The following is a 15,838-nucleotide window of genomic DNA, read 5'->3' on the forward strand; positions in this document are numbered from 1 at the left end:
TAAATGATTTCAGAAGAATTTGCAACAAGTTTTGCTTGTAAATTATTTTTTTAAATTATGCATATTAGACATTTAGTTTAATAAATGAGTTCAAAATGATGCATTTAATGTTGTGTTTTATGCATGCTTAATACAAGTATATAACTTCAGGTAGTTTTTGTTTCAAAATTAGACATTTTGTTTGATAAATGATATTATTATCAGTTTGGATATTATACTGATGTTATATTTCATGCATGTGTAAGTATATAATTTCAGGCTGATTTGCAAATGTATATTTGAAAAAAATGTTGCATATTAGACATTTAGTTTGATAAATGAATGATGAAATGAGTTCAAAACTATGCCTTATTCCGATATTACTTTAAGTAAATAATTTCTAATTTGCAACAAGTTTTGTTTCTAAATTATTTTAAAAAAATGAATGCATATAAGACATTTAGTTTGATAAATGACACTTCAAATGAGTTCAAAACAATGCATGTAATGTTGCATTTTATGCATGCTTCATTTCAGGAAGTTTTTGTTTCGGCATTGTACTGATGTTATATTCCATGTATGTTTAAGTATACAAATGTTTTTGAAAAATGATTGCATATTAGACATTTTCTTTGATAAATGACACTTTAAAAGAGTTCAAAACTATTGCATTATTTCGATAATACACTAATGTTGTTATTTAATGCGATGCGTGTAATGTAATGCATGCTTAATTTAAGTATATCAGTTCAGGTAGTTTTTTTATAAAGTATTTTTTGTTTCAAAATGATACTATAATCAGTTTGAACATACAGATGTTATATTTCATGCATGTTTAAGTATATGATTTCAGGCTGATTTGCAAATGTTTTTGAAAAATGATTGCATATTAGACATTTAGTTTGATGAATGACACTTTAAAAGCGCATTATACGGAAATAAGACATAAAGTTGCAGCAAAGTTTCCTTAAAAAGACAAAAATGAGACTCGAGCATTAAATATCTTGTAAACATAAAAGGTATGGCAGTGTATTTGGTGCACGCTTAATGTAATTTATTATGCATGAGTGGACTTGACGTTATTCTTCGACTAGTTCCATCTGACCTCCGTCGACTGGAACAGTTTGATGTTTCCTCGAGGGACGTGCAGAACATATTAAAGACGTCTCCTCGAGTCGTACCTCAGCAGAATTTGGTGAAGAAGCCCCGGCATGGCTGCGAAAACTGTTGAAATGATTGAACAGACTAATTAGACAGCCATAATGTTTGTTCAAGAGAACGCTTCCTCCCTGACACTTGTGAAATATAGTGGTTATTAAGTGGCTGATCCTCATTATTTATCTCGCCGCTGATGGAGGCTCGGGTTGAAGCGTTGGATCTCAGTGGTGGTCTCACCCGGGTCCTCCATCTCGTCGACAGGCCGTTTGTGTCGTCTCTTACGTGACACATGTCTCCTCCACGCTCGCTCCTCGACATATGTTTGCGGGAACGCGCCGGCAGAATCGCTGCTGGATATTGGAGGCGATTGTGCTTTGTGGCGCTGAAAGCATAAGTTTTCCTCTTTGAGTGAGCACTTTTGAGGGCAGAGAACACAGACGCAGCTTATTTCGCATGCTCTCCCAAAAAGACACGACTTTGACTTTTTAACAACTGATGACAATCCCGTTTTCCTCGTATGCAGTTGCGTTTCAAGATGTAAAACTTCATTTCTAACCTCGCAAAACACTCTTCCGAGTAAATGTTAAGAGTAAACAACATTATTGCTTTATTGCACACAATATTAATGTATTTTCAGTATTAAAAATAGTATTAAACGTCACTTTAAATCAATTAAAAAATGTATTGTTTCAACAGAATTTGCAAAACATTGTTGTTAGGAGTATTATTATTTTATTGCACACAATATTGCACACAATATTGTGCAATATATTATATTATTGCACACAAAATTAATTAAAACATTGCATTATTTGGAGATTAAACTAAAGTTGTGCTAAAGTTTTAACACAAATAGAAATGTGAAGCAAAAATTAAATATACTGTAAATATAAGACCAATTGCAGTGTATTTCATGCATGTTAATATTTCTGTATATAATTTTAGGTTAATTTGCAACATGGCTTTTTTTTATTTTTTATAAATGCTTTAAATGAGTTAAAAACAACAAGCATCAGTGTGTGAAAGGATAATGAAAGCAGGATTTATTGATTGTCAAAATCCGATTTGCCGCATTTCTTTTCACAAGTTTTTATATGTAAAACTTCATTTCTAACCTCGCATTACACTCTTCGAGCAAATATTAGGAGTAAACAACATTATTGCATTATTGCACACAATATTACTGTTGAATTAAATACAAAGTGACAGAAAACGACACTTTAAATGAATTTTGCATTAAATGAACCATTGCATTATTTCGATATTAGACTAAAGATGTGCTAACGATTGAACACATCCTAAATGAGACAAAAATGAGTTAAAATGACCATATTATTTAAAGCATCCGTGTGTGAAAAGAAAACAGAAGCAGGATTTATTAATCATCAATATCAGATTATCTTGTTTGACATTTGTTTGCATTTTTTGCAACAGCTTTTTCTCATTTTTAACATTGCAAAACACTCTTGTGAACAAATGTTAGAAGTAAAACACATTATTATATTATTACACACAATATTAATGTTGATTATTATACAAAGTGACAGAAAATGACACTTTAAATGAATTAAAACATTGCATTATTTAGATATTAGACTAAAGTTTTTACACATCTTAAATAGACAAAAATGAGAAGCAACCAGAAAATATATTGTACATATAAAACCGATCGCAGTGCATTTCATGCTTGTTAATATTTCAGTATATCATTTTAGATTAATTTGCAAAATGGCAAGTGGTTTTTATTTATAAACACTTTAAATAAGTAAAAAATATATATATTTTAAGCATCCGTGTGTGAAAGGAAAACTTTTCTAGACGAGTAAAAATTATTTTCTTTTTTCCAAGTAAAAACAAGTCAAAATTAAAAACAATAAATTTTGACCAAAAAAATGAAACAAGCAATAAAAAAATAAATATACACACATTTAAATAAATATAGAAAAAATTTAATAGAAATAAATTAATTGTATATAAATATATAAAAAATTAAATAAAAATGTAAAAATATATAATTGAAAACATCATGCATTTTTTAAGAAATCTTTGATTTCCTTTTAACTTAAATATAGAAAAAATAGATAAAACAAATTACATGTAGTATACAAATATAAAAATGTAAAAATATAAAAATTTATAAATATATACACACTTAAATTAGAAAAATAATGCGAAAAATGTTTTTTTTAATTCTAGAATTTTAATATAATAAATTAATTTAATTGAAATTAAAATAAATATAAATAAATTTAATTAAAATAAATTAAATAAATAATATGTAAATATATACACACTTAAATGTAGAATAAATATGAAAAACATAAATCAAAATATATTAATTACATATAAATATATAAACATTTAAATAAATGTATATTTGGTAACATCATGCAATTTTTCAGAAATTTATTTACCTTTTAACTTAAATATGAGAGGATTTTTTAAATCAAGAAGGATTTTCTAGACAATTAAAAAATATTGTCTTGTTTCTTCAAAATGAAGTGCTTTTTTTGCAAATAATCTTGTTTTCTGTTTGAAATAAGAGTTTTTTGCTTATATGGTTGGCAGATTATTTTGCTTAAGCAAAAAAAAAAAAAAAATGAGCAAACAAGAAAATAATTTTGACTTCTCTAGAAAATCCTCCTTGAAGAATTTGTAGATATTTTGGCTGGAAACAAGACAAAAAATCTAAGAAAGCATGTTTGCAGTGCTCTTATGCAATTAATAAGTTCCTGCTTGTATTTTAGCCCAGATTTCCCTGTGAAAGTGCATGGTATATTGAAGTGTGTAAGTTTGCATGTGAAGCGCAGTGCACCTGTTCGGCGCTCCCTACTGAGTGTGTGTGATGTAGTGCTGGAGAAACTCTCAGATAAAGATAAATGATTGTTGCCGTCATTTCTCTCGCTGTCCGTGTCTCTGGTGTGGTTTTCCCCGGATGTGTCCAGAGTGTCAGCTGATGAAGACGGAGCGGCCCAAACCCAACACATTCATCATACGCTGCCTGCAGTGGACCACTGTCATTGAGCGCACCTTCCATGTGGAGAGCCCCGAGGAGCGGTCAGACACACACACACCTGCATATGTCCTCCTTACTCACTGTATATTCAGCTTCAATTACAGAGAAACTAGTGTGCATGAATTATTAGGGTTATTAGCTCAAACTATAACCGTAAAAAACATTAACATTACTTAAAATAGACATAAAATAAATAGGAATATAATTATCATTATAATAATAAAATAAAATATTGTTAAAAACTTCCTATTTTTATTTAGTGTACTTGTAAAAAATATCTTAAAAAAACTAAAACTGAAATAAAAATTACAAAAACACACAAAATTGCTAAACAATTTAACCAAAGTTAAAATGAAAAAGTTATTACCAAAAACTCTTACATTTATACATACATTTTTAAACCCTTTTTTCCTTGAACTTTAAATATAATTCCACTGAAAAAGAAATAATAGTAAAAAGCAAAAAATAATAAAAACTATTACTAAAATTAAATAGAAATAAAATAAATATATAAACATTTACAATGAATATATAAAAATATGTAATTGGAAAACATCATGTATTTTTTAAGAAATCTTTGATTTCCTTTTAACTTAAATATCGGGAAAAAAAAGATAAAATAAATTATATGTGAATATATACATATTGAAATTAATATAGAAAAATAATGGAAAAAACTAAGTAGAAATAAATTAATTATTTATAAATTTATAAACACTTAAATATATTGTTTGGAACATCATGCATTTTTTTAAAGAAATCTTAGATTTCCTTTGAACTTAAATTTAGAAAAAAAGAAAAAAAAATAGATAAATGACAAAAAAGTATACATATTTAAAAGACTTATTTATATATACACAATTAAATTAGAAAAATCATGCATTTGTTGAAAATTAAAAAATATATATTTTGGAACTTTAATATAATTCATTTGATTGAAATAAAATAAGTAAATAAAATAAATAATATGTAAATATATACACATTTAAATAAATATAATTGGAAACTTCATGCACTTTTTAAAAAAATCTTTGATTTCCTATTAACTTAAATATAGAAAAAAAGATAAAATAAATTTAATAAAGATAAAATAAAAAGTATGCACATTTAAAGTAATTATATATATATATATATATACACACACACTTAAATTAAAAAAATCATGCATTTGTTGAAAATTAAAAAAAAGAATTTAAATTTAATAAATATTATTTTTTTTTAATTAGTAAAAGCAAAAAAAAAAAAAAAAAGTAAAAATATACACATTTAAATAAACTAAAATAAACCTGAAATAAATTAGGTGTAGGTGTACTCCTTGGAAATGTATTTATTTTAAGTTGTTTCTACTTAAAATTTCAAGTTGACTAAACTAAAAAACATTAAGTCAGCGGGGTAACAAATTATTTTAAGTTGAAACAACTTCTTAAAACATTTTTTTTGTACAGTGCTGTTGTTAATTAAAATCAGATGAAAGTTTTTCATTAGTGTAATAATATCCAAGCAATTTACAAAGAAACATCACAAGCAGTTTGTCATAAACCCCAACAATATTTGCAGTACAAGAAGCATTGGTTTGCATGTTTGTGTTTTGTAGGGAGGAATGGACCAAAGCCATCCAGACTGTGGCCGACAGTCTGCAGAAACAAGAGGAGGAGATGATGGACGCGTCTCCAGACCACATGGACATGGAGATGTTTCTGACCAAACCCCGGCACAAAGTGGTAAAGAAAACAGATGCTATTTGAAATGATCAAATATTAATATCAAATAGCATTTCTTTGTATTCTGAACGGCTGATGTGTGTTTCAGACTATGCATGACTTTGAATACCTCAAACTGCTGGGAAAAGGCACTTTTGGGAAGGTGATTCTGGTGAAGGAAAAAGCAACGGGAAAATATTACGCCATGAAGATCCTCAAGAAAGAAGTGATTGTAGCCAAAGTGAGTAACAGCTGGAAAAAATATGAAAAATATTAAACGTGTTTATGTACTTATTTTGAGTACAATTTTGTATGCCCTGGTCTTAAAGATCTTCTGAATGCATCTCTTTCAGGTTTTAAAAATAATGTTGTCAAATATTGAAGGGATTGCTCAAAAATAAAAGTAGTTGTTTGTAAATTTTATTTTGATTTGAATGAAAAAAGATTAATTAAATTGTAAAATTTGCATGCAGTTTTTTTATGTCAATACAATTATATTAAAATATTACATATTAAAATAATATTAAAATAAAAAAAGTATTAAAATTTAAATCCATTAAATTGTAAAAATGTTTATAAATTGTTAAAGTTATATGAATTCAGTTGATTAGATGTGATTTTTGATTATTGAAAACTTACTTCATACAGAATCTTTAAAAAATTAAAACAGAAAACAGAATATAGGGAAGAAAATACAGAATTTGGATTTTGGAAATGTAATTTTTTTACTTAAAAAACTGTTTAAATGTAACACAAATTTACCTGTTGTTAAAAAAAATTCAATTCAAATGCAGGAAAAAAATCTGAATCCAGGAAAAAATATATATTGAATTTGGGAAAAAATTAGACTGAATTTGTTAAAAATAAATAAATAAAACAGATTTCATAGTGTCATAAAAAGTTAAATAAAATATATATATTTAACTTTTTCTGACACTATGAAATCTGTTTTATTTATTTATTTTTAACAAATTCAGTCTAATTTTTATACATAAAAATTTAATTTTTGTTAAACATTAAACAAAAAAACTATATAACAAACTAATAAACATAGCAAAAAAAAAAAAAATCACAAAATCGCTGAAACTTTAAACAAAATTCCAATGAAAACAGATATATATATATATATATATATTATATATATATATATATATATATATATATATATATATATATATATATATATATATATATATATATATATATATATAAAATTATAATAGTACATCAATGATATTAAAATAACACTGGCAGAAACATTTAACTTAGACACAAAAAAAGTTCGATATATTTTTATTTAACATTTAACCAGTCGTTGTTAACTTTGTAAGTTTCAATTATTAGGGCATGCTTTATCATTACTAAAATATACTTTAACCGTTAAATTGGTAAAAATAAAATTTTCCATTAAAATAGAAAAATTTTAGTTAAAACAAAATAAAATGAATTTATAATAAGATTACGTATTTCATAGGGCCCTAAAATTAATATTTTTTTTTACCTAAAAATGTTACATTGTATACCCATTACCATTAAAATTGTAAAAAAAAAATTAAATAAATACAGGGGGAAACAAATTGAATCCAGAAAAACAAATTCAATTTGGGAAAAGTTTTCATAGTGCCCTAAAAGTTAAATGTGTTTTTTTAATATATTTACCAAAAAAAATAAAAAACAATATAATAAACTAACAAAAATATTAATATCTAAATATTACCACTGAAAAAACATTAAACTGAGACACAAAAAGTTAAATGAAACCCTGAATTTTGGGGTTAAATTTTTTTATTAAATAAAAAAAAGGTTTTCAAATGTATTTTGATACATTTGAATAAAAAAAGACAAATTGAATAAAAATAAAAAAATAGTAAAAAATTAAATAAAAAAATAATACAAACAAGAACCCTGAATTATTTAAAACTGAAACTAAAAGCAAGCATTTGAATGTAGTTTTTGATGCATTATTCAAAATGGAAAGTGAAGAAAATATATTGCTTGTATATTATGCTTCTAAACTCATCCAGTAAATGTTTAAAGTCGATCCAGAAGTTTTTATTGGTGCCACATGTTTGATCAGACTTACATTTGTGTGATTTTATGAGTAAAGAACGTGTGTCTGTGTGTGTCTTGTGTGTTTCAGGATGAAGTGGCTCACACACTCACAGAGAACCGTGTGCTGCAGAACTCCAAACACCCCTTCCTCACGGTGAGAGACCCTCCTCTTCCTCTCCTCTGTCTGTCTATCATCCACACTGTGTGCTTCCTTTTCCTTCAGCAGAAGTGGGTCAGATGTTTCAGATTGGTGTCTCAGACGACTGATGTTAAAATGGGTTTTAAACAGGTTTATTTACGCCAAACAAGTCATTTTTGCAGATGTGGAGCAGAGATAAAATCAGAGAGGAAGCTTACGCTATCAAACTTCCTTATTTATTTTTTAGATAATAAAAGTCCTTTGCTGCAAAGCAGTTCCTTTAATAAAAGTACATTTCTTCCTCAAAATGTTTATGTAAATCAGGATACATTTACTTGAGATCCAAAATTATATGTTAACATTTTATTTCCTAAAAATGTATGAAAATGAAGTGAGTTTATGCTTAAATCAAGAACAAATATTTGCTGATGGGGGAAAAATGCATTTTCTTATTTTCTCAGAAAAATAAATTTTATATATATATATATATATACACACACACACATACTTTTTTGTTTAAATTATATTATTTGAAATAACAGTAAGACTTTGAGTAATTTTTGACACTAATTTTTACTGCATTATAGCATAATATGAAACTGATAAATGTATTTTTATGTATTTTAATAACTGTAAATTAAGTGTTAAAATTACATTCTATGTTTTTTAAAGCATTTTGAGGTGAAATGTGCTAAAATGTCATAAAAAATATATTTTTTAAATAAAAGGAATTGTTCATTTTTATTTGGTTTCATTTTAAAAGCTTAATTATTTGTGTTAATTTTGTATGCATTCATTTGATTACCATGCTTTTTTTCTGAAAAATTAAAACAGACAACACAGAATTTATGAAAAAATCCAACATTTCATAGGTCTCTATTAATGTAAATTTTTTTTATAAATGATTAAATTGTTAAAGCTATATGAATTTAGTTGACTAGACATGCTTTATGATGATTGAAAACATAATTAAACCATTAAAACAATCTTTAAAAAATTAAAACGGAAAACATAGAATATAGGGACAATAAAACAGAATTTGAGAAAAAATAAAATGGATTTCACACAGCTCAAAAAATTATAATTTTATTATTTTTTTAATAAATTGTAATTAGATTGCGTAAGTTATTTATTTTAATTACTAAAATATACTTTAGGCATTACATTTGTAAAAAAATATATTTTTCTCAGTATTTTCTTTTTTTTTCTTATAATAAATGTGCTTTTATATATATATATATATATATATATACATACATATATATATATAATTATTTAAATTACTAAAATATATTTTAGCCATTAAATTAGTAAGTATATTTTACAAATTTCTAAAAAAAATATATATTTTTTTAATTCTCTGTATTTTTTTTATTTTATTTTATTATTTTCTCATAAAAATAAATTTGCTTATGAAAATACATTTGAAATTATTATTTTTTTTAAAAGTCTCATTATTTTTTTTTCATAAAAATAAATGTGCTTTTATATATATATATATATATATATATATATATATATATATATATATATATATATATACATATATACAATATTATTATTGTATCATTATATATTTTAATTATTATTTAATGCATTGTATTTCTTTGAATTGAATTATTAAATGTCTTCATCATATTTGGTATTATTATTCTTATTATGATTATTTAAAGCATGTTTTTTTTTTTGTATTTGTTTAGGGTCTGAAGTACTCTTTCCAAACCCACGACCGTTTGTGTTTCGTGATGGAGTATGCAAACGGAGGAGAGGTGAGGATCTCATCAGACGAACTCCAAAAGATGATTTCCATTAATTCGACGCTTTAATGCTTCAGCGCTGTTTTTTCTCCACAGCTTTTCTTCCACTTGTCACGGGATCGTGTTTTCACGGAGGATCGCGCACGTTTTTACGGAGCCGAGATCGTGTCTGCGCTGGATTACCTGCATTCAGAGCGAAACGTGGTCTACAGGGACCTGAAGGTCAGGAGCTCATCTGTTCACATCAGTGTTGTAGTTTCACAAATATAGCAGCATTTCATCACTAATAAACCAGTTACTTCATTATTACGCAAGTTACTTACAGACGAATCTCACAAAAACACATGCAGGTCATGTTTCACATGCATTACTCTAATAACAGTTGCACATTTTACTCTCAAATTGTAGTGAGCAAAATATGACACTAATATATTATATTTTTTTTAATGTATTGTAATCAGTGTAAAACAAATGTTAATTTATTTTTTTTAATTAATTTAATTTTAATTTAATATTTAATTATTATTATTATTATTTTTTATTTAAGCATTTTAATGAGATGAACTGTGCTAAAATGTCAAAATATAAATAAATAAAATAAAAATAAATTTAAAATAATATAAATTAAAATAATATCATAATATTAAAGCTGTATTTATTTATTAATAGAATTTATAATTTATAAATAGTTATACTTACATGTGTATTATTTGAAATAACAGTAAGACTTGTATTAATTTTTGACATTTTTTTACTGCATTTTATCAAAATATGACATTAATAAATGTATTTTTAATCACTGTAAATTAATTATAAAAAATAAATTGTATGATTCTTAAAGCATTCTAATGAGGTGAAATGTGCTGAAATGCCATAAAAATAATTGTAAAAAATAATAATGTTAATGCAATATATATAAATATTATAATGTATTATTTATAATTTGTATAATTATTTCCAATTACTTTTAATTTCATATTAATTTATATGCAGTATATATATATATATATATATATATATATCATTATACATATTTCTATATGTATTATTTTAAATAACAGTAAGAATTTTAGATTTAAGACTGGATTTTAGCTAACTATGACACTAATAAATGCATTTTTTTTATGCATTTTAATGTAAATAAATGTTTAAAAATTCTATTTTATGTTTTCTAAAGCATTCAAATGAGGTGAAATGTTAAAATGTCATAAAAATAAATGTAAAAAAAATATAATAATATTAATTATAACATTTATGAATCTTATAAATTATTATTTATGTTTTTATAATTTCTTTTTAATGTATATACATAAAAATATAATTTGTATTTCTATTATTAATTTATTAAATAGTTATACTTATTTATATGTGTATTATTTGAAATAAAAATAAGACTTTGCTTTTTTAGTATTTGGTGTGATACATTTTATTTTAAATAAGATATTTTTGTCATAAAAATATAATTATTTTGTTGTTGGTATTATTATTATTATTATTATTATTATTAGTTTATTCATTGCAGTAAGACTAAAAAATAATTTTTGTAATGTAATAATTTAAATTAATTGTTAAATATTATTTTATATGAAACATATTCATACAGGATGAAAAATAATGCCTTAATACAAAACAAACAAAAAAGATCTGTATTTAGTGTAACATTTTAAACGTGTGTTCTTCCAGCAGCTTTAGCACAGCTTTGTTTAAATAGTCTGGGTTCAATAAATAAATGCATTTATTAATAAAAATAATCACAATTAACTATTCTATCATCTATTTAATGTAATTATATCTGACAGAGTTGGTGCATTAATATGTAATCACAGGTGTGTGTGCAGTCCGTAAAGTGCATTGATGATGTGAGAGTGTGTGTTGATGATGATGATGATGATGAAGATGAAGATGAAGGTGTAGGTCAGCAGAAGCGGTGCTTTGCTTTGTCTGTGTTTCGGAGGCGCTCAGGTTCATGGGAAAGTGCCGCTGTAGCAGGACACCCGTTTGTGCTGACTGCGTTCCTGAGCCGCTGGCCACGTGTGTGTGTGTGTGTGTGTGTGTGTGTGTGTGTGTGTGTGTGTGTGTGTGTGTGTGAGATACAGCTGCCAGGTGACTGTGAGACGTGCTGATATTAAACCCCTCACACACACACACACACACACACACACACACACACACACACACACACACACACACACACACACACACACACACACACACACACACACACACACACACACACACACACACACACACACTTAATTTGAAATCAGGTTCATTTGAGCTGGGTTGCTGTGTTGAATTGGGTTTAATTTTTTTACATTTTATACACTTTCATATCACGAACACAAACCAGACCAGAAAATCATTGACAATTGAGTGTTTTAGTAAATAATTCAAGACCAAACATGAATTTGGAAGTTAAGTGATGATATATGCTTTAAATGCAAAATATACTTACTTGCATACATTTTACGTTAATACCATTTATTTATTTTAAATTGTATGTTTACTTTTTATCCATTTACTTTTGTTATTTATTTATTTCCTTTTTAAGTTGTTTTTTTTTTCTGTTAACTTATGTTTTTATTTACTTTAAAGTTAACGTTAGCTTTTTTTATAATTTATGTTTTATTTACTTTTGTTATTTATTTCCTTTTCAATTTGCTTTTTTCTATTAACTTTTGTTTGTATTTAGTTAAAAAATTTATTTGGTTTTATTTACTTATTTTTTTCATTAGCTTTTTAATAATTTGTTTTCATTTATGTTTTGTACAATTTTTTAATAAATTTTATTAACTTTTTTTTACTTATATAATTGTATATAAATTTAGCTACATTCTTATTGGCTTTTTAATGTATTTATTTATTCAATTAATATTTATTATAATTATTTTGTTGTATTTTTTTCTATTTATATATTTGTATTATACTATTTTTTTATCTGTATTAATTGAAATAACAGTAAGACTTTGTTTTTTAAAATTATTTTTTTATATACTTTTTATTTATTTATTTTATATATTTACTGGTTAGTTATTTATTTCCTTTTTTCTATTAACTTGTTTTTATTTAGTTTAAATAATTTATTTATTTGTTATTTTTTAATTAATTTTATATATTTTATATAATAGTTTTTTTTACTATTTTTTATTTATTTTATTAGCTCTTTTTACTTATATAATTGTATATAAATTTTGTTAGTTACATTTTCATTGGCTTTTAAATTTATTTCTTTATTTATATTAGAGGTCGACCGATGTATCGGTTTTGCCGATTAATCGGCACCGATAGTTGATTGGCCGAACTATCGGTTATCGGCAAAAATCCTTGCCGATAGTTTTTCCGGGTTGCGTTCTTTGCTGAAGCGGCTCACGCTCCGCTGTCATGGAGTATGAGAGGTTAAGCCCTAGACCAATGTTTAATGCCAGGATTGTTACCATATATTTGTATTGATTTATATCCAGCTGTTTATATTCTTAGCCAGCAAAGTTGCAGGTGTAAAGACATGAGAAAGTAAACTGTGTTCATTCAGCCGACAAAATCAGTCACAGCGCGCCATAGTTTTACATTACACATCTTTCCTACATCGTTCATAAAGACTTGACCCTGTGCTGGAAAATTGAGTATTGTGCATTTAAGCAAACTATTTGTATTTCTGTAGCTCTAATTAAGTCTGTATGCTTAATACAGAGCTATAATTTATGTTTTAGCCTTTTCTTCAGGCCGTTAAAGCATGGTGAGTTTGCATCTTGTTACGCACTTTATTTCACAATGCCATTTTCCTGTTCCTATTTGATTTTAATAACTGATCAACAAAAATATCTATTAAAAATTAAGATAAAAATAATACAAAACGAAATTCGTTAAAGAAGGGATTTTCCACAAATAAAAACGTACGAAGTTGTCAAAAATTGTGTCTGACCCTCTCCAATTCTCCTGGCGTATTGCCGTCCAATTCATACCACGTCCTTTATGACATTTACAAATTACACAAACTTCTTTCGTAATTAACATATTAAACTGAAACAAAACAAAAACAAATAATATTTTAACATAAATGTAAAACAGAAAAGAAATTGTTTCTGAAATGGCTGCAATATAGATCGCACTTTCTCTTTCCGTTTCATGTTTAAACTAACCTTTGCCGCTTTTTTGATCATTCTTGAAGTAAACATTTGCCCGTTTGGTGATTAAATAAACTGTTTTAGATTTATGCTTTAACTATACAACGCGTCCTGTATGTGTGTGTGATACCTGCAAGTTGTCCGCGCAACACAGCGCTGCACTTTTGTTCGGTTTCATTAAAGGGTGGGTGAAAAATAGATTCTCCGACGCACCTCAATCCTCTCTTCAATGAGCGTGTGTTTTTCCCGCATATGGCACGCGTGCGCGCCAGAAACGCGGCTGGCTTCATTGCACAGAATTTCCACAGTGAGCTAAGTGTGTATTGTTTGACAGTGTGAGCTATCAATCGCAGTTTTTGACTTTACATGTGCCTTCATTTCTGCCGTTTATAATGCAGTACTATTAGATGCACTGACAGACTTTCAATTGCTCTTTGTGTTTGTTCGTCCTAAAAAGCTTGATTGCAGATGCAGTTAATGCACTTGGATTTTCAAATACTTTTATACGAAACTGATGTACACACAGTCAGTTATGTTTTCAGAGCAGGACAAAACATCTGATACATCGAAATAGATCTGTGCATTCGTTTGAATGCAGCCTGTTAAAGCTGCCTCTGTCTGATCTCATCAGTAATAATCAAACGAAAAAGAAAAAAAACTATTTCTGTAAACTTGCCGACACTTAAAGAACACTAATTTTAAATAAGTAATTATTTTAAAAAGCAGCCTGCTTATATAATAAAAAAAATGTTAAAATTTAAAGATTCCCACCCCTTTACAATGAGCCCATTTGTAACATCAACTAAGATTGATGAAAGCTGTAGAATAGAAGTGTTGTTCCTTGTTAGAGTGTTAATTTCAACATTTACTGATATATTGTTAAATTTCGAAGTTCATTTTGTTAACATTAATGAACTGTGAAATAACTTTAATGATCAATTTATAATTAATATTAATATTTTTATTCATTTACAAAGTATGGTTTAGTATTTATTTTTTTAAATAGTAGAGCACTATTTTAGTTGGCCTTCAATATCCATTTTCAAAAACTATCGGTTAATTAATCGGTATCGGCCAGCGTGGTCCAACCTAGCTATCGGTATCGGTAAAAACCAATATCGGTCGACCTCTAATTTATATTAATTTATTATACTAATTTTGTATATTTTTTTACATTTATATATATATATACATATTATTTATATATATATATATATATATATATATACTATTATATATATTATATATACTATTAGACTATTTTATATGTGTATTAATTGAAATAATGTTAAGACTTTGATTTTAAAATGTTTATTTATTTATTTATATTTTATTTACTTTTTATTTATTAGCTTTTTCATTTAGTTACTTTTTTATTTATTTGCTTTTTATTTGTTATTTATTAATTACTTATAATTTTATTAATTAATTATAATTAATTTATTAGTACATTTTATTTAATTATTTACCTTTTGATTTATTTAATAATTAATTTTTTATTTATTTGCCTTTTACGATTTTTATTCAGTTTTATTAGCTTTTTTGTATACTTATTTATTTACTTTTTATTTATTTATATATTATTGCATTTTTGCTTTTTTAACTATTTACTTTTTACTATTTGTGTATTAGTAAAATTATTTATTTTAATTTGTATGTTTATTTATTTACCTTTTTATTTATTGGTTTACTTTTTGCTATTAATAACAATAATAGTATTTTTAGGACTAAAAATATCTTATATTAAAAATATGTTTTTTAAATAAAAAAATTTAATGAAATTGAATTACGGGATGTCATTACAATATTACAAATATTTTATATTATTATATTTATTAAAAGTTATTTAATAATTTATTTTTCATTTAGTTTGATGCTTTTTTACTATTTATCGACATTTATTTTATATATATATT

General features: G+C 25.6%; 1 protein-coding gene across 1 annotated transcript in view; it reads left to right on the forward strand.

The window, feature by feature from the left end:
* Positions 1 to 15,838, forward strand: part of akt1 (v-akt murine thymoma viral oncogene homolog 1) — an 84,057-nt gene that overhangs the window by 49,078 nt on the left and 19,141 nt on the right. The window contains exons 4-9 of the mRNA XM_073826540.1: positions 4,083 to 4,194; positions 5,748 to 5,874; positions 5,963 to 6,094; positions 7,994 to 8,059; positions 9,745 to 9,813; positions 9,898 to 10,023. Coding sequence (XP_073682641.1) covers positions 4,083 to 4,194; positions 5,748 to 5,874; positions 5,963 to 6,094; positions 7,994 to 8,059; positions 9,745 to 9,813; positions 9,898 to 10,023 — 632 coding nt within the window. The remainder of the gene's footprint in view (positions 1 to 4,082; positions 4,195 to 5,747; positions 5,875 to 5,962; positions 6,095 to 7,993; positions 8,060 to 9,744; positions 9,814 to 9,897; positions 10,024 to 15,838) is intronic.

This window comes from Garra rufa, chromosome 21, assembly GCF_049309525.1.
Source record: "Garra rufa chromosome 21, GarRuf1.0, whole genome shotgun sequence".
In the NCBI taxonomy this organism is placed as follows: Eukaryota; Metazoa; Chordata; class Actinopteri; order Cypriniformes; family Cyprinidae; genus Garra; species Garra rufa.